The 22,580-nt window shown below is 40.8% G+C and overlaps 1 protein-coding gene across 4 annotated transcripts in view; it reads left to right on the top strand.

Annotated features, from left to right (window-relative positions):
• Nucleotides 1-21,549, top strand: part of LOC137599121 (3',5'-cyclic-AMP phosphodiesterase 4C-like) — a 79,872-nt gene extending 58,323 nt beyond the window's left edge. For 3 of the 4 annotated variants that reach the window (XM_068319829.1, XM_068319831.1, XM_068319832.1), the window contains 15 exons: nucleotides 4,997-5,188; nucleotides 5,542-5,583; nucleotides 7,188-7,224; nucleotides 7,583-7,656; nucleotides 7,735-7,784; nucleotides 8,046-8,158; nucleotides 10,599-10,692; nucleotides 13,492-13,664; nucleotides 13,781-13,879; nucleotides 14,074-14,238; nucleotides 14,663-14,762; nucleotides 14,938-15,092; nucleotides 15,275-15,397; nucleotides 16,088-16,270; nucleotides 17,423-21,549. In XM_068319829.1, coding sequence (XP_068175930.1) covers nucleotides 4,997-5,188; nucleotides 5,542-5,583; nucleotides 7,188-7,224; nucleotides 7,583-7,656; nucleotides 7,735-7,784; nucleotides 8,046-8,158; nucleotides 10,599-10,692; nucleotides 13,492-13,664; nucleotides 13,781-13,879; nucleotides 14,074-14,238; nucleotides 14,663-14,762; nucleotides 14,938-15,092; nucleotides 15,275-15,397; nucleotides 16,088-16,270; nucleotides 17,423-17,995 — 2,173 coding nt within the window. In that variant the 3' untranslated portion in view covers nucleotides 17,996-21,549. The remainder of the gene's footprint in view (nucleotides 1-4,996; nucleotides 5,189-5,541; nucleotides 5,584-7,187; nucleotides 7,225-7,582; nucleotides 7,657-7,734; nucleotides 7,785-8,045; nucleotides 8,159-10,598; nucleotides 10,693-13,491; nucleotides 13,665-13,780; nucleotides 13,880-14,073; nucleotides 14,239-14,662; nucleotides 14,763-14,937; nucleotides 15,093-15,274; nucleotides 15,398-16,087; nucleotides 16,271-17,422) is intronic. The other variant, XM_068319830.1, reaches the window with a different exon arrangement.
• Nucleotides 21,550-22,580: the final 1,031 nt, after the last annotated feature.

The following is a 22,580-nucleotide window of genomic DNA, read 5'->3' as shown; positions in this document are numbered from 1 at the left end:
CTTTTACAGTACATTGTGATATGAAAAAATACAGTAAATTGGGAAAATGGGGATACACCCGGTGTCGTATTCATGTACAGATCATCAATCCTGCATCGGCCACTGTTGGTTCTGTCCTCTGCCACCCCTCCTCTCTCATGTTCATGTATGTGATTCTGACACCGGCATTGACATGTTAGGAGACGTATTGGAGCAACACGACAGAGACTCTTTTACACGTAATCGTTTCTAATGCTGTTAAGATGTCTTTGCTTGCGTAGTGGGAGACGAGAAGGTCACGTGGAAAATTAGAGCCAGGAGTATTTTCCTTTGCTATCGAACAACAACTTTTCTTGATGTATTCAGTAACCAAGAAATATTCTCTATTTTTAAAAATATTTTAAACACTGCGCTGATGAATTTGAATTTGTGTCATTTGACTTTGTGAAAGTGCTCTAGTGATTTTATTCCTCACAAATATTGAATATCAAAAATTTTATGTTCGATTGGAGAGATGAAAAACTGGAAATAATTGTTTAAAAGACATGCAGCAGAGGCTGCAGGCAGGACTCGACCATTCATGGTCATCTTTTAAAGGTGAACCTCATCTTCTATTCAACTCTAGTTCTAAATTCTTTAACCATCAAACATAATTTATTTCACTGCAAGGTGGGGGATTTAAAGTTGTAGTAAAGGAACAGACACTGCGTGTGTGTTTTTCTTCCACTCAATGTGTTGCCATGAATACACACAGTCCACAAACCACACACAGAAATGGAAAGGAAAGTGGATTGGCGAGGAGGAAACATGTTGTTTTCCTGCTGCTTTCAGATGTGATGTACAATAGGGTTGAGGTGTAAAACACACAAACGCTCTTTAATCCCTGAGTTCTCTTGCACACACGAAAACCACATGTTAACTATTCTCTTTTCTGTTTTCCTTCTCTCGTCCTCACCTCCTGTCTCCTTCCTGGGGTGATGCTTTAGGCTCCTTGGGCTTTTCCCACGCTGTGAGGGAAGAAAACAGGAGAGAGCATGTGTGTGTGCGTGTTTATGTGTGTGTATACATCTCTACATGTACATAAGAATGCATGTGGATTGACCTTTAACCCTAGGCCTGTGTTGTCACCCATCAGATAACATCTGGCTGCGATGGTTGTTTTCTGAATCCCTCTCTTGCACAGCAGAACATTCCTTAAACCTCCCGTTTCTGGTTTACCATGAGTGCATCATTAACACGGTCAGTGGAGCTGGTCGTATTGGCATTTCTCATGGCAATGGTAGTGCAGTTTGAGATGGCTAAATAATAGAAAGCTTGTTATGAATGATAAAATTAAAGGTTAAAACTGTGGCGGCCACAACTAAATGAAGATGACTCTGGGCATGGGAATAACTCAAATAATCAAGAACCAAAGCAGTAACAGACTGCAAAATCCCGGAATTCAAAATTGTACCCTGACCTACTTGTATGGGTGAAAGATCAAACCTAGTGCTCTGACCTACTGTCATTGATCAAAGCAGTAGCTTTGATCTATGGTCTTACTCACACTGGCCTTCTCCCTCGTTTTTATATGTTATCCGGTTCCTGAGTGTACAAAAGTTGAATTTTGACCTTCTTCGACCTGGTTTTCTGAGGGTTATCATCTCGTTTTCATTCCCTTTGCCGTCCGAGTAATCTGCTTTTGGTTTCATCTTTCTATCTGCAACGGTTGTGAAAGCTATTTGGTGGAGATACCAACGGACGAATGAATGGACGAACAAACAAACAAACACTGACGATTACAATACATCACCGCTTTGAAGCAGGATGTAAAAACCATTCTTGGTTCATCGTCATCTGTTTTTTAAGTAAAAAGTTCTTCCTCTTTGATATGAGAAGAGGTTCAAACTCCATCCTGGGAACGAAAACAGAGTTTAGGATGTGGGTGTTGAGGGATGTGTGTGTATGTACAGTATGTGTGTGTTTGTGTGTGTGTGTGTGTGTGGGTGTGTGTGTGTGTGTGTGTGTGTGTGTGTGTGTGTGTGTGTGTGTGCGTGTGTGTGAGAAAAGTTTAGTAAAAACAGTTAAAGAGAGTGAAGGGAGCTGTCATTTACGTCAGAGAAACAGAGAACAATGCTGGAGGCAGGAGACAGACCAAGGTCAACTTGTTGTGTATGCTGAAACTGAACCAGACGCTCGCCTGCTTGCATGTCTGCCTGCTTAAAAAGAAAATGCTCGTCTTAACAATTCCAACCTACGTGGTGTATATTGTAGTGTACATTTGTTAGTATTCATTCTTTAAACATTATTATCTATCCATTGTCTGTTACCATTTATCCTTTGGCCTATCCCAGCTATGGTTAGATGAGAGGCGGGAAGTCAGAAAACATTTTTCTTCAAATATCTGTTTTGCTCCATCTACAATATAGTTTCTAGTCTTTTAAAGCTTCTAAATATGTAAATAAGATTTTTGTCCCTGTGTTTAATGTTGTTCACATCACTGCCTGAATTTATTTTTTTCTGTCTGCAGCATTAATTTATAATACCCTCACATAGAGCTATATAATCCACTCATTGCCCAGTGTGACTACAATAAGCGAAATGGGGGAAATCAGGCAGCACATAAACAATGAAATGTTTATAATCCTATTTGTTTATTGCATCTGATGGATTTCTGAGCTGGTAATGAAAAATGCAATATCTTGATGAATATGTATGAGCTGGCACAGACCTAGACACAATTAGGATCAGATGGGGATACAACAGATATGATTTGAATATATGGTGGTGTATGTGAAGATGTTTTTATCTCAGGTTTTATTTAATCAGAAATGGGTGTTTATATGCATTTTGTTAAACCTTTTATTTAAAAACAAAAAATAAGAGCATAAAGATGAAGAGATGTGTCCAGTTCTCAGATTTTGCAGTACCATATTTAATCAGTAGTGGGCGCTGCCTCCATGTTAGAAGACTACTGTACATCCGATAAACTATAGCTGCGGATAAGCACAATACTGATCATCTGTTTGAAGAACTTAATATAAATAATTTGTGGAAATATTCTGTCAGAAAACATCAGTACGATTACTCATATGTCTCATTATTATAACTTTATCACATCTGTTTTTAGCAATCTTAGATCATCTCAGCATTCATTCATTTTCATTGTTGTGGCCAATAAATTGAGATGATTCCTGATCAAAGCCTGTGATTTCCTGGAGAGAATGGAAAAAAAATCCCAACATTTATGCAAGTATTTTCTTCACTCAGAGCAGATAGTTGATCTCTCTAATTAGAGGTGTTGGTTCACCTTGCCATAACATATTGCCAAATTTTTGAGAGATTTTTGTGGCTTTGTGGTCTAAATAATCCGTGTTTGAAGCCAGTGTCTGGTCATGCAGGTATTACACTGCAAGCACTTAAGAATCAACCAAAAATACGTGCAAAAATATTTTTAAAAATAAATATACATATTCATGTAGAGGGAAGAAATCATCTGCAAACTCTCTTGGGGGTATCTACGTCAGCTCGATCACAAATCTCCCCATACCCCTCTTTCCTGGCAGGCAGATCTATTTATAGCTTCTGACGTCACTGGTTTCCTCTCACGGAGCCTCGTCACAGCCGACTACCCTGAGCCGAGGGGAGGGTGTGGGGTAAAGTGGGGTTTGGTGAGGTTAAACGGCGGTGGGGTGGGGGTATTATCATTGAGGCAAGCCCTGCTGCAGACCTGCCCCTTTCTGCCACGTAACACCAATCAGGTATGAGATGCTGAACCACATCACGGTGTTGGATACAGCCCTCTCCACACACCCCCCCATTCCTCTCTCTCTGCTTCTGTGAATTGGGCCATTCATTCACCATCGATTGCGTAATAGTCATCTTTCATTTATCACCGTTATTGCATGAATGCTGGAGGCATGCTGGGCTAAAAATAGACACAAAAGAAAAGTGCTATTGTTGTTTTGGTGCTGGATTTGCTATTGTTATGACTAGAGATGGAGGGGCGGTAAAAAGTCATCATTAATCTAATAGAAAAATGAACCTCTTAACTAATAAAGGTTCCATTAGCATGCTGTTTTAAGATGTAGTATAAAAGGTGGAATATTTATTTAGCCTAAAGACGTGTAGAATGTCCATCCTAGAAGTTAAGAGTTCTGGGAAATTCACTGGTTTCAGAAAAAGGAGAGTGTATTTAACTCTCTGCTCTGTCAAGTCAGGAAGTCCTTGAGCAAGGCAGCATCTGGACCACTGAAGGACAAGTGACAGAATTCATAGGAGCCAACAAGACTAGCGTCACAATGATGAGCTTCAACGTTCAGAAATAGGAGGTCCTTTCATTGTGGTGGGTGGAGATAGTGTGATTGTTGGGGGAGATTGTATGGGTATGTAGCTTTACTTATCTACCATGCATGAAGTCAGCGTTGACGTCAAGCTTACGTAGTGGAGGAAAAGAGTGTGTATGTGTGTGTGTGTCAGTGTGTGCACGTGTGTGCGCGCACGTGTGTGTGTGTGTGTGTGTGTGTGTGTGTGTGCGTGCGTGTGTGTGTGTGTGTGTGTGTGGGTGTGTGTTTCTGAACAGCGGGTAATCACAAGGTCACAATGGGGGTTTGAGTGTAATCTTTAATCCTGAAAACAGCAGAGACCTTTTCTTGTTATTTTTGCAATTGAGAAGATTTTTCACACAGTTGTCACATCAACATTTACACACATCCTTCCTGGTGTGTCTTCATTGCTTGGGGGTGCTTGGGATACTGCAGTGTCACTTGTCTAATCCTTATCTGATCTTTCTCTTTCCTGTCTCCATGTGCAAGAGTCAGATTGTTTGATGTGCATCGATGATAAATCATAGTTTCTCTCAGTATCCTTGGCTACATATGTTGTTTGGTGGGTTGCCAGGTTTCAGATCGGCCAACAATGATGGCATCAAAGGAGAGAGACAGCAGTGCAGTCTGACAGCCCAGCTAAATATTAGGCAGCATTAACTTAAATAGTACTAGAGTATGTATTTGTTCATTCTCTATTTCTCTCTCTGTAGTTTTGACATGGAAAATGGAATGGCGGTGGGTCGCAGTCCGCTGGACTCTCAGACCAGCCCAGGTTCCGGTCTGGTACTTCAGGCCAACCTCCCCCACAGTCAGCGCCGGGAGTCTTTCCTTTACCGCTCTGACTCAGATTTTGACCTGTCCCCCAAAAGTATGTCCCGCAACTCATCCACCACCAGCGACCTGTGAGTATTATAGAAATACGCTTTGGATCACACCAACACAAGTTCACAATGAGGTTTCAACATGTGTGTGAAAGTGTTTATTCGTTTGTTTTTCATTTGAGTCCAGAGTACATCCTGGATACAAACAAATCTCCATGGTGTCCAAGTCTCTCAGCAGTGTGCCTTTTTTTAAACATTCAGGAGGCTTTTGGTGGCAGACTTCATTTCTGTCATCTCATCGGTGATCAGATAGAATTATAACTAGATATCCCTCCAGTTTCCTCCTGTTTACAGCTAAAAGTGTCTGTGTGTAGGTAGCAGTCTGTGTAAATGGGGCCTTTAACACCAATAGCTGTCGCTCCTTTGTTTTGAAGGGAGGAGGGATTGAAGCATTGGGAAGTCAATTGGCTACCTCGGTGAGACAAAGAGTACAGACTGCTGTGATTTTTCTGCTTGTCTTTATGTGCTCTACCCTGTAGTCATGAATTAAACCACCCCCACCCTCACCGACCACCAACCCCCCACTTGGGGAACGCATCATCACCACTTAACTCCAATGTTATCACCCTGGAAAAGTTTTGGAAGCATTTCCAGCAAACATTTGACAGTTTGGGTGTCACCCAGTTTGAAGTGAACCCAATGGAGAGCAAAGAGGATAAGTCAGAAAAAATAATCACATAATCACGTAATTAATTTCAAAATGTAGTCAAATGCTTGCTGGAGAGAAACATACAGGCTAACAAAGCTAATTGTTACTGCCATCATGGCCGTAACAGTTCTTAGATGCATGTTGTGATCCTTCCAAAAAGCACCGCCCATCCCAATGTTGGCTTTCCCAGCACCCAATGCATGATCACTGCTCCTCACCTGGACAGTCTAGTTAAACAAATATGCATCTTTGAGGCTTACCATGTTAAAGAGCATCATCAAAACTTTCTGAAGTGAGTTTAGCATCTTTTAAACACACAAGCCTAATATTGCATCATTATTTTTTTCTTCAAGGAACTCATATAGAAGGAATGTAACACATCCAGCAACATTATTAACCTATTGGCCACCCAATGAGCATCATCTAAAATTACAAGAACGAGTTAGTACATTTGTTTTTATTTATTTTTTAATTGACAACCAGAAGAATACATCGAAAGCTTGCCATTATTTAACGTAAATACAAAAAAAAAAACATTCCTAAAGATAGATGATTGTGCGTTTTAGGCTCTGCCTTTTATTTCACTGATCTTTTCTTTCTTCTTATATTTTTCTGTGACTTTCCTTTGATGGGGAAAAATTAACAGAAGACAATGAAATCATTATTACAATTATTTGTGTGACTTCAGCTTAAATTTAGTGACAGCTAGAGGAATCTCCTGCTCCTGGTTAGCCTCAGCAAACCTTCTTTTCGCTCTGATCAAAGAGTTCTATCGGGAGTTGTGGGTTATTACAAAGACAGCAGACGTCAAGAGAAGCACAGAGTGAAGCGTTAGCAGGAACCAAGCAGCAAATCACAAGTGTAAAAGCTGATTTTCTGGCTGTTTAACAGCAGCAACAAACTAAAGCGCAATCTGGAAGTTACCACATTGATGGATATTTAGTACTGTAATTTCTACCGAAACACACACTTTATCATGTCCATCGGTCTGAGGGTCCAAATACACTCTGACCTGCATCTCACAAAGGGCTTAGGGGTTTATACGTTGCAAATTAATTAACTAGAAACTTAAGTAAGGTCACAACGCATTCAGAAGGGAAATGGCTTTTGATGCTAAAGTAGGCATAATTGACCAGTTTGTAAATATTGGGAATACTTGGAAAAGTGATATAAAAACCTCAACAACAGAAAAATCAGATAATCTATATTTGCCTCTGAGATAATATTTGTATAACTAAAACAATCACTGAGCAGTATACACAGTTTGATATGTGGATTTTGGAACGGCATGAAGTTTCTGCTCTGCCTCAGAGTCTCTCACATGTTGTTTTTTAAAAAAAGATGTCTATTTGTGTTTGTGGTTTTTTATAGACACGGAGAAGACATGATAGTGACTCCATTTGCACAGGTGAGTAGTGCTGTGTTTGTGGAACTCTCAAATCAGTAGTTTATGGGTCACAGCAGCACAAGATGTTTATCGAGTCATATAGGAATGAGTTCTGTTCCTCCGTCACATATTGAAGTTGTGTCATTTACTATTTAAGGGCTTTTATTGTTTGTTCCCAAGCTGGTGCTCAATAGCAAATGTGAGCATCTCAGAAAAACAACCTGAGTTGTTAATGGCTGATTCACGGCTATCAGATAAGAAGTTCTGATACGCAATTGAATAAGGAGTTTGCTCTTTATTTTTAGAGCAAAATGTAAACCCATGTGTTCCGTCCTTCCCTAACTCTTGATAACACTCCAATACTCACCCTTATTCTTAGGTTCTTGCCAGTCTCCGAACAGTGAGAAGTAACTTTGCTGCTTTGACACATCTGCAGGATCGGGTGGGAAACAAGTAAGAACAAGATAACAGGTTGGATGACTAACTGCTCATGTTCTCCTCCTATTAACACACCTCTGCTCCTTGTTCCAGGCGTCAGGCAAACATCAACCAGCCACCCATGTGTAAGCCATGTCTTACAGGTTAGTGTTAATATCCCTGTTTGTTATCATTAAAAAAATACAAATGTGTTTTTGTTTTTTATGAAATTTGTGAAAGATTAATTTTTGTGCAGTTGGTTTGTGAATGAAAATGCAAACGAGGTTTATAACTTCTCAAAGTTCTGTTTTGAATTGCAACACGTGAACTGTGTCTCACATACAAGAGCATCTTTGAATCATCTATAGAATCTCAAATCTTGTAGTTTTTGATTAAACATGTATGTGTGACCTCCGACCTTTCAGAGGAACCCTATCAGAAGCTTGCGATGGAGACGCTAGAAGAGCTGGATTGGTGTCTGGACCAGCTTGAGACGCTGCAGACGAGACACTCCGTCAGCGAGATGGCATCCAATAAGGTGAGCTGACATTTGAATCGGTTTAATAAAGACTCTTTTTGGGTACTCAACAGGTCAGAAGTTTGACAGTTTCATTAGACGGGGCACATTACTGTGCATTAAGGTTCTAAAGGCAGACATTCATGAAGTCGAGGAGTTCTATCGTGGCACCGATTGATCATCCTGTCAGACATCCACACTCTCACATGATTTATCTATTTATGTTGCTGTTAAAATATCAATAAAACTGATGAAATTAAATATTGTCTTAACATTATACTGCTGTGCAAAGTGGCTAAAACTAATATAACATCTACTTAAAGCAGTAAATACAGCATTGAAAACTTTAACATTTCAAATGCAGATGATAAATCACCCTGAGTTGATCATTTATAATAGATATATATTCATTTTCTCTTGCCTTTTTATGAACAAGCATACAAATATGAATCAAAAGCAGGGTTCATGCTCCAGGGTCCAACATAAACAAATTAAAAATCCTCTCAGCTCTCTCCTGTTATTATTAGATCTGAGGCACACGAGGTGAAAAACAGCAGCAGTGTTTCCAAAAACACTCAGGAAAGGAAAGAGAAATCTTTATTTTGTCACTGAGCATGCAGGACGTTCATAACACACACGCACTTACACACACACAGACACACACACACACACATACACACACACACACACACACATACACCCTCACAGCAAAATTAAATGCCATTTATGAATGGCATCTCCCTCTACTGAAAGGGTTAACCAGCATTTCCTCATTTCCCTCCTTCGTGCTTCTCTCCACTGTCTGGCAGCTACACTCAGACCGCCCCCATCTCCTGCTCAGCCAATCAGATCCCTCTCTTCCACCCAGCCCCTGAAGCTGGATGTATGTAAGTGGACAGAGAAGAGGGAACTGCGTGCGGTTTAGGGAGGGGGGCTCTTTACTCGCTCTCCCTGTGAATGTTTTTCATTGACAGCGTGTGATGGTAGCTGGATAGGCAACTGCAGTCACACCCTTTCTCCCCACAACCAGAGCCCCATCCGCCCCTATCTTACCGCCCCCTCCATCGCCCCCATTACCCCACTACGCTCCGCACATGGCACTGTGGGAACTTGCATTTCCATATAGACTCCTGCTCAGGCTCCAACCCCCCCTGCAGATTGTGGAGAACGAAGTGAGCCGTTCACAGCCACTCGTCAAATTTGTCTGCTTGCTGTTTTGGATTTTAGCAACCTCTAGCAACAACATGCGTGGGTTAGCATGTCTGCGTTGGCTTTCTGCCTTTATCAGTGCTGGAGACTCAGACAGGTGAGTGATGGGGAATGCTGCCGGCTTGTCTTGTTTACATTGGGATCTACTGATCAGCAGGGCTGCCTCCACAGGGACTGAATGAGCTGAGCAAGACTTCCCATCAGATCTCACTCAGGACAGAATCTAATCAGGATGTGTGGATCTATGCATGCATAAGCTCCTGTGTATAATAAAAAAATACTGTAAAAAGCTAAGAGTATGAAAGGAAAACTGTCACGATTTCAAGTGAGAATTACTTCTGAAGAGCTGCAGCAGCAGAAGGAATATGTTGCTCATCTTTTGTAAACACATGTGTGACTGTGGGTTCATAGAATGTGTGTCCATGTCTGTTTATCATCTCATTTAGTCTTGCTGTATTTTCTCAACACACTTCCCTTAGAGCTTATGCTTCACATCAGCATGTTTGTCTTTGTGTACGTCCATATTTGTGTCACATTGCACACTGTGAAGCTGTGAAGCCACTGCAGCATCACTCTGCCTCACTCAGTTCCCCTCCCCTCTCCTGTGAGGTACCACATGCCAGACCTGTTACATAACCAGCGTGGAAACTGCCGGTCCGATCAAACCCGAGGGAAACGCTGAATACCGGTGTTTCAGAAAAACTTGTATCACAGGCTTTTCTTTTCTAGCAGCTGTGCAGATTTCTCCGTGGTGCCTGTGTGAAAATAGACAACGTGGCTACATGTTTGTGGTCATACGCTGTTTAAACCAGACTGAGTTGATATTCTTCTTGTACCTAAAGCATAACAAGTGCATTTTAAAACATTTTAAAAAACATGACATGCATGTCTTACTAATTTATATAACATTTGATGATGCCTGACCAACTTGAGTATTGTTTGCAGTGTACACCAAAACACGTTGTAATCATCTCATCGATCTTGTAATCTGTGTCCCATCAATGTGCATGAAAATATTTTTGAAACGGCGTGATAAGTTCTCACTTTACTTCCATGCTCTTGAGTGTAATGGTTTATATTTATTAATTCTGAACTGGATCACCAACAGAGCTCATTGAATTAACACTAACATTAATTACAGAAAGGTGTCACAATTAGGTGAACTGCTGCAGCCATGTGTAAATGCTTCACACGCTTGTCTGTATTTATTTTATCACGAGCATTTGCTGCCTGTTTTGTTGTCTCAATGCAGTTTAAGAGGATGCTGAATCGTGAGCTGACGCAGCTGTCAGAAACAAGCCGCTCGGGGAATCAGGTGTCAGAGTTCATCGCCAACACCTTCCTAGGTAAGTTTTATTACCTGATAAAGGAATGCTCACTTTGTGGAGGCGAGAGCTGGAGCACCGAGTGCCTCTGTGTTGAAAGTCAAAATATTTAAACCACCTTCTTTTTATGTAGTGCAGACTCACTTTTTTTAGAGCCACTTTGCTAAAATTAACACAGGCACATAAAACACACTCAATCACAAAGGTTATAATTTTCAGTTGTCTTAGATATTGACCCAACTTATCGTTTTTGAGACTGCAGTTTGTGGTGGTGTTATATTTTATACACAGATGTTCTAATATTAATTCTATTGCCTTTGATGTAAATATGATGAATAATACTGTATTTCACGGATATCTCACCGTACGTTACTGTTCAATATGTGATAGTGACACATTTCTTATATTATAAAATATTGTACAAATGAAATTAGGGAAGAAAATTAGGCTTTAAGAGGATGATAATTGTGTGTTGTAAATCAGATTTTTTATTTTTAAGAAAGCTTAAAAAAGATACTTTAAACTTTAAAAAAGAAAAGAAGGACTTTTAAAGTGGAGACAGAAAGGAGATGGATTTATGAAAGGATGAAATGGAAATGAGAACTGAAAAGAGGTAAACACAAAAGATTGAATGGTTTCTGAAGCAAGGAAGTGAAATACAATTTTTTTTAAAGAAAAAAAGTATGCTTTTAAAGGAATACAAGTAAATCTGCAAAATAAGAAAAAAAGAAAAGCAGAATTTCACTATTTCAGACCTTTTTTTTTTCTAAAGAAGAGAAAAGAGGACAGAAACATTGATAGGAATGGATGGAAAAGGGCGAGGGTTTTCCTTACCTAAAGAGAATGGGACGCAGTGACAGACAGCATTCCCGAACACATTGTGTGGCGTTGTCGTAGCAACAGGGTGCAATATTATTAGACGGCGTGCTGCATCAGTTGGAGGCTCAGTCTAGAACAGCCCTGCTGGTGCGATGAATGTCCAGCCGAAAGACGATGAAGCTGTCATTTGGATGTCGTTTTGATATCGGCGTTAAGCCCAGCTATTTGGAAATGAACACCATGGTTTTGGGATTGAGGAAGAGGAGGCACTGTGAAATAGGTGAGAGAGGCATGGCAGCGCCTTGTGTGACGCTGCCACTCTGTGGTGGTTGCTCTGCATCATTATGATGGTGTTTTGTACTGGGGCTCATATCTGCTTATCGTTTGAGCAACCGCTCCTACCATGCTATTTAAATCCATGGATGTAAAAGTCTACTGATTACATGTAGATGAGAATTAAATCAGACTGTGATTTTAGAATAGGATCATTATTTCCTTGGTTTGTACAAATAAGGATGAGTCATTTTCAAGGCTATCTCCTCTGCTGGTGCAGCACCCATCATGTACAGATTGATGATACGGAGACAAGATTTCCCTGTTTTTGCTGGAAGGATGATGAGCTGCACTGTGGGTTAAAAATGCAGAGGTGATGAAGCCTTTTCAAACTCACATTCGAAGTGCTTCGTGATGTAGATCACGACAAAGCTGAGCTTGGGAGAAAATGACAAGTTCTACCCAGAATCCTTCCCATTGGTATTCTGCACATGCTTCCATATGTCCTGTTCATATATACCTTGTTGAGCTCTGATAATGCATCTGTGGTCTGCAGTTGTTCTTAAGCACCTGTTCATATGATGCTCTTTGTCAACCCAACCTCCAGTCATTATCTATATATTTGTATTGTCCTGTTTTTATATGGCAATTTGCTTTTATGGCATAAAATACAGACACTCCTTTTAATTTTTTGGTTTTGTCTGAGTCTAATGTGTAAAGTTGCTGTTAGTTATTATTAAAGTTACTACTGTCAGTCTTTTAAATGTTCCACTGAATTGTTCATGGCATCGATTAAATTAATGAATGATTTAAGTTCTGTCACTTTGCAACTCAGTTAGTATGTGCACAGGTATGTAACAGTATGTGATGTGTGTGAAGTATTCAGTGCTTGAGAGCTGGAAATTGTGACACGACCAACTGTGGCCTACAACAACCTTCTGTCGGGTTCACATCAGTAGTAACAGCTATGCTAGCTGGAGCAACAGCAGCATGATGCTGTTGTTGTAGAGAGATACTGCAGAATAGTTGTATAGTTACATTATTGATAATATATATAGATACCCAGATATCACAAACTCAACTTTTAAAATCCGTGTCCACAGAGACTTAAAAACTGTGAGCACAGCTTCAGTGTTTATCCTCAAGGGATTTTAAAAAATGCTCACCATCTTTATCTTCGAATTGAATCTGGTTCTTTGTGCTTAATTGAAATAACAATCTGTATGTTGTCCCTTTTAAACTTTTAATTCAGACCGTAGATAATATAATTCTGTGGAGGATGTTCACGCTGTTTCTGGTTCCGTTCGGCTCCACAGGGTGTCACTGAGGCTAACAGCTCCTCAGTGGACTATCCAGAACTGTCTTGTTGCCCCAGTCCAGAACCATCTTGTTGCCCCAGCTGTGGCATTCTTGCATGATGTAATTTTTTTGTTGTCTCTTTATAGAAGTGGGTTTGTTTAACACGGATGTAATCATTTGGGGTCACTTGAATAAAGGCGCTGTAGCAATTGTGTTTTCATACGAAATTCTGCTCTTAAACAAGTCAGTCAAGTACAAACAAACCTCATATGATGAGATTTGTCTCAAAACCTGCCAGACATGTAGACACATTTAAAAAATGGAGAAAATGATTTGTATTTAGTCTACTTTTGCCTTCTTTATGTAAAAGTAAATGAACATATGGATCTCATCTTTAGACTTGATCATGTATGATTGCACACATTGCAGAGAAGCAACATGATGTGGAGATTCTATCTCCACCTCCGAAGGAGAAGGAGAAGAAAAAGAGGCCGATGTCGCAGATCAGTGGCGTGAAAAAGGCCACGCAGAGCCCCAGCTTAGCACCAGCCTGCATCCCTCGCTTTGGAGTCAACACACCTCAAGAAAGTCAACTGGCCAAGGTATGTCCATACACACACACACACACACACACACACACACACACACACACACACACACACACACACACACACACACATGCTCAGCATCTTATAGATGGCCTGTTTTATTTCTCCAGGAGATCGAAGACATTAATCGTTGGGGTCTGGACATATTCAAGATAGCAGAATTTTCTGGAAACCGACCTCTGACAGTGATCATGTTCTCTGTCTTCCAGGTAGAAGAAACACCTTTTAAAAATATAATAATAGTCACCATCCACCTAACTAGGTTTAGATAAGATTCTGCAGAGTGGTTTGATTTTCCAGATGAATTTCAATCAACAAAACAGAAGAGACAAGAAAATAGGATCTGTGTGATTTGACGAGACGAGATTTGATGTTCCTCTCTTCTTCCTCCTCACCCCTCCAGGAGCGAGACCTACTTAAAACCTTTAAGATCCCAAATGACACATTCGTCACCTTCATGATGACCTTGGAGGACCACTACCATGCAGACGTAGCTTATCACAACAACATTCATGCAGCTGATGTGGTGCAGTCCACCCACGTCCTCCTGTCCACCCCTGCTTTAGAGGCAAGCTGAGGAAGCTGCTGCTGTTGTGGCTTCATGTCATTTTTAAGATCGTTGATTTTATTTTATAGATTTTTGAGTGCAACTGGTGGTCAGAGAGTGTTTAAGATTTACCAGAATAAGTCATATAGAAGTGGACTGCATTCATTTGAAAAAATTGCTTTGTTTTTGTGAGTGAGTTAGAAAATTCATGCAAATTTCCACAATGATGTTTCAAGGAAAAATATACTATTAAATAAACATACACTATTTTCATAAAACTATTATATGTTTTTATTTAATGAAATAATGAGATACTGTATATGTCTTAAAAAGTATGGAAAAAGTTTTCATAAAAATTTTAATTCTGGCCTGTTTTACTCAATGAACAAGTCATTAATTCTGGTAATTGTTAAATTTACACATTTCTGTTTTTCGTTTATCCCAGGCCGTGTTCACAGACCTGGAAATTATGGCTGCTCTGTTTGCTAGTGCCATCCATGATGTCGACCACCCAGGAGTCACCAACCAGTTCTTAATAAACACCAGTAGGTTCCTTTCTGTACACATCTAAACATGCTTTTATGCGCCAGAAGAATTTAATATTTGTCTTTGTTTAATTAACTGTGTGCTGCAGTATTTGGATAATTTTTAGTGCGACACAAACTTACTAACATAGATAAGTATGTGTCCAGTAAACAGTTTCAACCGATGCCTATACAGGTTCAGAACTGGCGCTGATGTACAACGACGCCTCGGTGCTGGAGAATCACCACCTCGCTGTGGGCTTTAAGCTGCTCCAAGAAGAAAACTGTGACATCTTTCAAAACCTCAGCAAGAAACAGAGAGACTCCCTGCGCAAGATGGTGATCGACATGGTGAGAATTTAATATTCTAATAAATCAAAGGGTGCTGAGAAAGACATTCTAAAAAAACACTGCAAGCAAGAATTTCTGAGAGAAATGCTCATCATTTGATTCAAACTGAGTGACTGAAAATATGTTGACTCTCTCTGTGCCATCTTCATCATCATCATCGTCGTCATCATCATCATCATCAGGTGCTCGCCACAGATATGTCCAAACATATGAACTTCCTGGCGGACATGAAGACCATGGTAGAGACGAAGAAGGTGACCAGTTTGGGAGTCCTCCTGCTAGACAACTACTCAGACCGCATCCAGGTGAGAACGAATTGCTATCTGATGGGTGAGTATGTGCCAAGTGAAAAAAAAACAACAACCTGACGTCAATGTCTGACCTGCACGGCTGGACAACTCTGAGTCTGTCGACTCTCACCTGGCGTGATGAGGTGTCTCCAGTGAACTCTGGAGTCATAGGAGGCACAGATCATTCTGATTGTGATCTGACTGACTGGATCTCAAATGTAATGTCTCTTGGGTTGACTCCCATCTGTGCTTAGAGCTGTACTGTTGGGGTTGGATCACTCCAGACGGTTGTTAATATCAGATCTGAGCATGTCTGCATCTCAATGTCTCTTTTTCATTTGTGCAATTCATTCATTTGTTGTTGCATCAGTGAGAGGGTTTCAGTTTGTTTTTTCCAGAACTGTTTTAATTAAATCAGAGCAGTAAATATTAAGCAGTGCATCAGTTTTCACCATGACCTGTCCCATCATAGATAATACACTGAAGCGGTTAGTGGGGAAATACTGCTTCCTGCTGGACTCATAGTGTACTGCACCTATAAAGGGCTGAGCTGTTCTGTAATTTTATGCCACTATTCAAGTCAGAAGAGGATTAAAGTATCTGTAATACCTTTTTAGAAGCCTTTAAAATTATTTCTGGTTGCATATTTGGACGAGGTTTGCCAGTGTAAGAAAATGGATGTTTCACTGAACCCGTCTCCTGTAGGTTCTGCAAAACATGGTGCATTGTGCCGACCTGAGCAACCCAACAAAACCACTGGAGCTTTACAAGCGCTGGACGGATCGCATCATGGTGGAGTTTTTCACCCAGGGAGACCGAGAGCGGGACAAGGGTATGGAAATCAGTCCCATGTGTGACAAACACAACGCCTCCATAGAGAAGACCCAGGTGAGGGAGATGGAATCATGAATATAGGTATAACAGTAATGGGACATCATTTTAAAAACAATTCCAGGTTTGGTTTCTATCCCAAGTCCTTTGCTGCAGGTTGCCCCATCTGTTTCATCAAATTTTCCTCTCTAACCTGTGCATTCCTTAATAACAAAACACTGATGTCAAACCCTCATTGTTCTAGGCTAAAAAAAAAAAAAGAACTCTTGCATTATCAACACTTCTATCACTGATCTAATACTGCAATGCAGGCTGGATAAGGAAAGGGTAAATTCACATCCCTCCAAAAAAACAATTCAGGTAAATTTCAGTCAGGTTTTGTAGGGACTGAAGGTTTACCCTGAAGGTTTGCCCCCCGTTTATGCATCCTCATGGTGTTTCTGGGTAGAACTGACTACACACGATGTTGGTGTCAATCTGTCTTTATTCCTCTTATGGTAGATCATCCAGATCAGCACAAAGGGGGTTACCAGTTGGGCGACTTCGTCCTTGAACAGAGTTTTTCTAGTTTACTTCTAGTTTACATGGAAACCAGGGTTTTTTCAATTGAGTATGAAGGATGGTCCTCTTTTCAAGAGCATATCTGGAGAAAAACTTCATAGCTCCATGTCAGGGTTCCTCATCTGCTGAATCTGGCTGCCATGGCTACCATTTGATAGAATTTTATCTGAACTGGTATCATTTTCCACACTTGTTTATACGTTTTCCCCTCTTTTATTAACATCTATTCAAAGAACTCTCTTCTTCTGAACAATGTCTTGAACGACCCATATGACTCTATTTTTCAAGGACAAATGCACAGTCAGCACATACATCATCAGTTACCTTGATCCTTAAATAAAGGCCACACATATTTTTTTCACAATGACCTCACTAATTGAACTCAGCACTACTATTTTTTTTGAACACACCTCCTCTTTCGGTTAAAGACCCAGATTCACAGAATCAGCAGCATGCACCTCATTCCTGGTGGGTTTGTTGGTTTTCTGTACTTTCACTAAACCTCGTAGAAACTTGATTGAACTGGAGAAGTTGAAATTCTAACAAAAATAGTGATTTATCTTTGAACTTAACTGTATGTCCCAGAATACTTCATCGGATTTCTTTTGGTATTCAGGTCTGTTTTACTCATCTTTTTCCTGTGACTAGGTGGGGTTCATTGACTACATCGTCCACCCGCTGTGGGAGACGTGGGCCGACTTGGTGCACCCCGATGCCCAGGACATCCTGGATACGCTGGAAGACAACAGGGAGTGGTACCAGAGCATGATCCCTCGCAGCCCATCGCCTTCCAGCCCCGAGGAGCACCATGCTGAAGTGGGGCCAGGAGGAGAAGTTGTGGGAGGTGGTGGAGGAGGAGGAGGAGGAGGGACTGTCCCTTCAGGAGGAGGAGGAGACAAGTTTCAGTTTGAACTCACTCTGGAGGAAGAAGAGGAGGATGAGGAAGAGTTGGATTCTGACATGGAGAGCTCCCTTGAGAAGGAATCCCAATCGGGAGGGGAGCGGCACCAGGATTCCTCCTCCCCCTCTTTGTCTCCGGATCCCCGCGGCAGCAGGTACCGTCCTCCCTCGCCTCACCCGTCTCGGACCCTTAATCTGGCTGCCATGTCAGTGCGGAGCCCCCACAGGACACTGGCCTCCCCGGGGCGGGATGGCGGCGATAGGGACAGCGAACTGAGCCAGGAGGGCGACGGGGTGGCCTGCCTGCCGATGGGCACATAACAACCAGCACAACCTGCCCAGCCTTAAAGACACAAGTGCTAGAAGCGTAGAGACGGAGGCAGGGCAGGTCTTTCCTAATACAGTCTGTATAATCACTACAGTCCCTTTACACTGGAGACACCCTCTTGAGAACAGAGGGAAGTTCCCCCTCTTTTTTTTTTTTTTTTTTTGTATTTTAACAAGAAGAATGGTTTCAGCCTCCATTTGGGTGCCTACTTAGCCTTTGTGTCCTGTCCTGCTTTGTTGTAGCTTCATTTCAGAATGTCCCAGAGTAAGACTGCTGCATTTTAACTGGGAAGAGGAGTGAAGCCCAAGACGTGATATTCTTAACAAGGACGTAAGGTAAAGGAAATGTCTTCCTCTAACAAAAAAAAAAAAGAAAAAGAAAAAAAAAATCTGCTCAGACATGAGCAGCAGATGAGGATTGCTGTTGGCTGACAGGGTCCTGGAAATTATTTTGCACCATAGTTTTGATTTATTGTATTTGTTTGGAAGAGCGTATGATTTCTGTCCTTAAGAATGATGAGAGAGGTGAATTGTTTTACCAAATACAGGATGCAGATGAGCAGCATGAAACTCAATGAACCTAAACCTCAGGGTATGAAAAAACATAAATCTAATGTAGCACAGACGTAGTAGGTACTCCTGACATACTCCAATCCCAAACCGTCTTTCGTGTTTTGAGAGACAGCTGAGACTTCGTTTGACCTGCGTGATTCTACACTCAATTAAAACCCTTTAACAGAAAATTTGTCATTTGAAGCAATCCAACATAATCGGTTGAATCCAGCTCGTAGCACCACAGAGAATGGACGCTGAAGACGACTGTACCCCAGTCTCAGCTGTTTAACTTTTCTTTTCTTTTTTTAACCTGAGATTTGAAATGGTGTCATTGTTTGAGGTTTTCCAAACACTTCTGTTGTGCTTATGTTGGTCTCGTCTGTGTTTATGTGCTTGAAAAGCCTTTTTTTTAAAAGAAAAAAAGACGGTGCCTCCGTTCCGCAGTAGCACTTTACCGCCCTTCAGCTCTTCTATTCAGTCACACTAAGGGCTTCACCTGCTGTAGGCCTGCTGACCACACAAAACACAGTGTAGGACGTCTGACTCGAGGTACTGGAAGGCCAGCAGGAATCTAACTGGATGGCTGAGTCAGGTCCTTTATAGACTGACAGCACGCAAACATCACAACAAGATTGCTTCTCTTTATGTGTTGTTGTTGATTTTACATCTAATTAAGATTGTAGTATTCACACCTACTTGGTGGCAGAAGTAAAATCTAGAAAAGACCCATTCATACTGGCTCTATTAGAGTTCTTAATGCCAAACACTGGCAGTAGCACAGATCCTTTAAGCAATATTAGGAAACAGACACCTTCTTTACTTCTGCTGTTTCAAATAACAGCATATCGGTTTCACTGATTTTCTCTAAATCGATAAGGATCTTACAATTCCAAATTCCACTGAGTTTCTTTTCTGATGTGACTACCAGAAGGAATTTCAAATATTGATAGGAATCAGTTGCCTGCAGTTCAAACTAAACGGACACAACCTGTTCTTTCTGTTAGCTAACCGCTCGACTGGGATAACTGTGTGCCATAAGTGTTGAAAACACACAAACACCTGCCAGCCTATGATGCTGTACATTTTTAAACTAGAGATTTTAACCTGCTGATTGTCATTGACTTTATATAGCTAGTTTTTATGAATGATACATGTTACAAGTATTTAAAGCAGACCGTTAAATAGATTTTGTGCAACATCAGACCATCAGTCCATTCGGTCCTTTCTCAGCTGAGACTTGAGACTGTCTGTAGTTTCAAGGTTTCAGGACTCTTTCCATACCGAGTTCAGTCTAGAGCAGCGTTTGTCACCGTCAGTGGTAGAGAGACCAGGAAGCGAACAAGCACTACGCCAGATACGATGCACTTCCTGCTAAAGCTGTAGTACAGTATACTAGTTTCATTATATGTCATTAACTCGGCTTGTAAGCTTTATCAATCCGCCTTACGTGCAATGGGAATGTTTGGAGCCTATTGCTAAAGGACCATTATGCTGTTTTTAACTTGCTGAGCTTCAGACCATTTTTTGAGCTATAACTGGAAAAAATTAAGAAAATGACTTAATATTGATCAATTGGAATCAGAAGGAATCAGGATGCATGCAGACAACTATTTCTCATAAGAGTAGCAATATTCTGGTTCTGTCTTTTAAGTATTCATAAGATATTTGTGGTAATTTTAACAAAAATATACATAAAATTGGATAATTTCAACAGGATAAAACCTGGTATGATTATGTGTAACTAACCTAAAATGAAATCCCTTAAGACTCACAATGACAATGCCATGTACACTTAAGGTTTTTCTATCATTTGGAATGTGAATAATAAATATGTGTCTTATTTCCAAACTTTTCCTTTAGTGACATCAACGAGTCAAACTTTATTACGTTAATTGCCGGTATCAAATGGACAGATTACTTTCAAAGCAGATGAATCTCGTACACCGTCTTCTTTGTGCCCTCCCGCTCTAAGAATCGCAACACATTCAGAATACTATACTTTTTTTTTTTTTCCATGAAATACATTTATTTAAAAGTGTAATAATACACCTGGAGGGGTGTCAAATTTCAGTTTCTGAAAAAGAATGATGCAGGATTCATCCTATAAAGGGAACCAATCACCTTGTGCACATGGTAAAAACCTGCATCCCCAAACTGACCCAGAAATTCTGCTGTTTCGCTGTTTCAGAACCTGCTTCACTCTGGTTTAAAAGCACATTTCAGCAAGTTGGTTACAAATTTGAGTAGAACTGGAATGACAACAGCTCAGCATTTTGTCGCCAAATATGCTAAGCTGTTGTCATTCAAAATAATTATTCAAACCATCAATGTTTTCATAAAGTACAATTTTATATTAAAACTTAAAGTATGTGACAGCTACATTATCTGTTATCAATGGTTTTTCGATGTTTCCAGTTTATATGGAATACACCAGAATATTTGAAGGGAGAAACATCTCGTTCCTTGTTCAACATGGCATTTTCATCATGTGGGATTACTGTGGATTTAAATTATTTAACAACAGTCTATTTGAAATGCATCAACAGCTTTCAGTTCAATGAATGTAGTGTGTGTGGCTCAGGGATCTGAGACCTGGCATCGGCACGTTAAAGACAGATGCATGGCTCTTTACAGGCAGACATCAGTGCCATCAGTGTTAAATGTGTTGTCGAGCAGCAGGGTCTCTGCTCTCTGTGATGTGTTGCTCCAGTACTGCCATCATCGATGTTCACGCCGTCTCGTCTTCTCAGCCTGTGTGTCGTGCAAACTTCTATAAAGATATCTATTTTTCTAGCGTGTCTGTTAAAACAAAGTACTGTAACATAAGACATCTGATTTCATGTTCTGGAGCCTGAGAATCAAGTATGTATACATCTGCCACTCCAATGTTTGTCAAATGAATGACTCTATTTTTGTTTCTCATTTTATGCCAAGAGTCTTGAGGGTTCGGGGTGTTTTAAGTGGAATATGCCAATAAATTATATGGAAATTTCTCTGAGTCTTTGTTAATTCGAGTGATTCTATGACAGCTTGCAGGTAATAAGAGGTTTGTGTAAGAAGATTGATCTTTCACTTTGTCTCCAAAGTACAAGAGAAACCTGAAAACATCCATTAACTAAAGTTCTAAGTCTGATTTATGATGGTGTTATTTGGAACGGTACTGTGTGTGTCCAGGAGACCAGGTGGAAAGGTAGCAAGGCTAGAAGTTTAGGAGCAGGGTTCAAGTTGTTCTATCATGGTGTAGATGGGAAGAGAAATGGAGTAGGAGTTATCTTGAAGGAGGAGTTTGTTAGGAATGTCCTAGAGGTAAAAAGAGTGTCGGATAGAGTGATGAGTCTGAAGCTAGAAATAGAAGGTGTGATGTTCAATGTTGTTAGTGGGTATGCTCCACAGTTAGGATGTGAGCTGGAGGAGAAGGAGAAATTCTGGTTGGACTTTGATGAATTGATGCAGAGCATGTCTAGAAGTGAGAGAGCTGTCATTGGAGCAGACTTCAATGGACATGTTGGTGCAGGAAACAGAGGTGATGAGGAAATGATGGGCAGGTTTGGTATCCAGGAGAGGAACGCAGAAGGACAGATGATAGTTGACTTTGCAAAAAGAATGGAAATGGCTATAGTGAGTACTTTCTTCCAGAAGAGGCAGGAACATAGGGTAACCAATAAGAGTGGAGGTAGGAGCACACAGGTAGACTACATCTTGTGTAGACAGTGTAACCTGAAGGAGATCAGTGACTGCAAAGTAGTGGTAGGTGAGAGTGTAGCCAAACAGCATAGGATGGTGGTGTGTAGGATGGTGAGGAGGATGAAGAGGGCAAAGGCAGAGCAGAAGACGAAATTGTGGAAGCTAAAAAAGGAAGAGTGTTGCATGACTTTTAGGAAGGACTTAAGACAGGCTCTGGGTGGCAAGGAGGTGCTTCCAGATGACTGGACAACTACAGCTAATGTGATCAGGGAGACAGGTAGGAGAGTACTTGGTGTGTCATCTGGAAGGAAAGTAGATAAGGAGACTTGGTGGTGGAATG

Source organism: Antennarius striatus, chromosome 7 (genome assembly GCF_040054535.1).
Source record: "Antennarius striatus isolate MH-2024 chromosome 7, ASM4005453v1, whole genome shotgun sequence".
Taxonomy (NCBI): Eukaryota; Metazoa; Chordata; class Actinopteri; order Lophiiformes; family Antennariidae; genus Antennarius; species Antennarius striatus.
The sequence above is the reverse complement of the archived record's forward strand: the minus strand, read 5'-3'. Positions and strand labels throughout refer to the sequence as shown.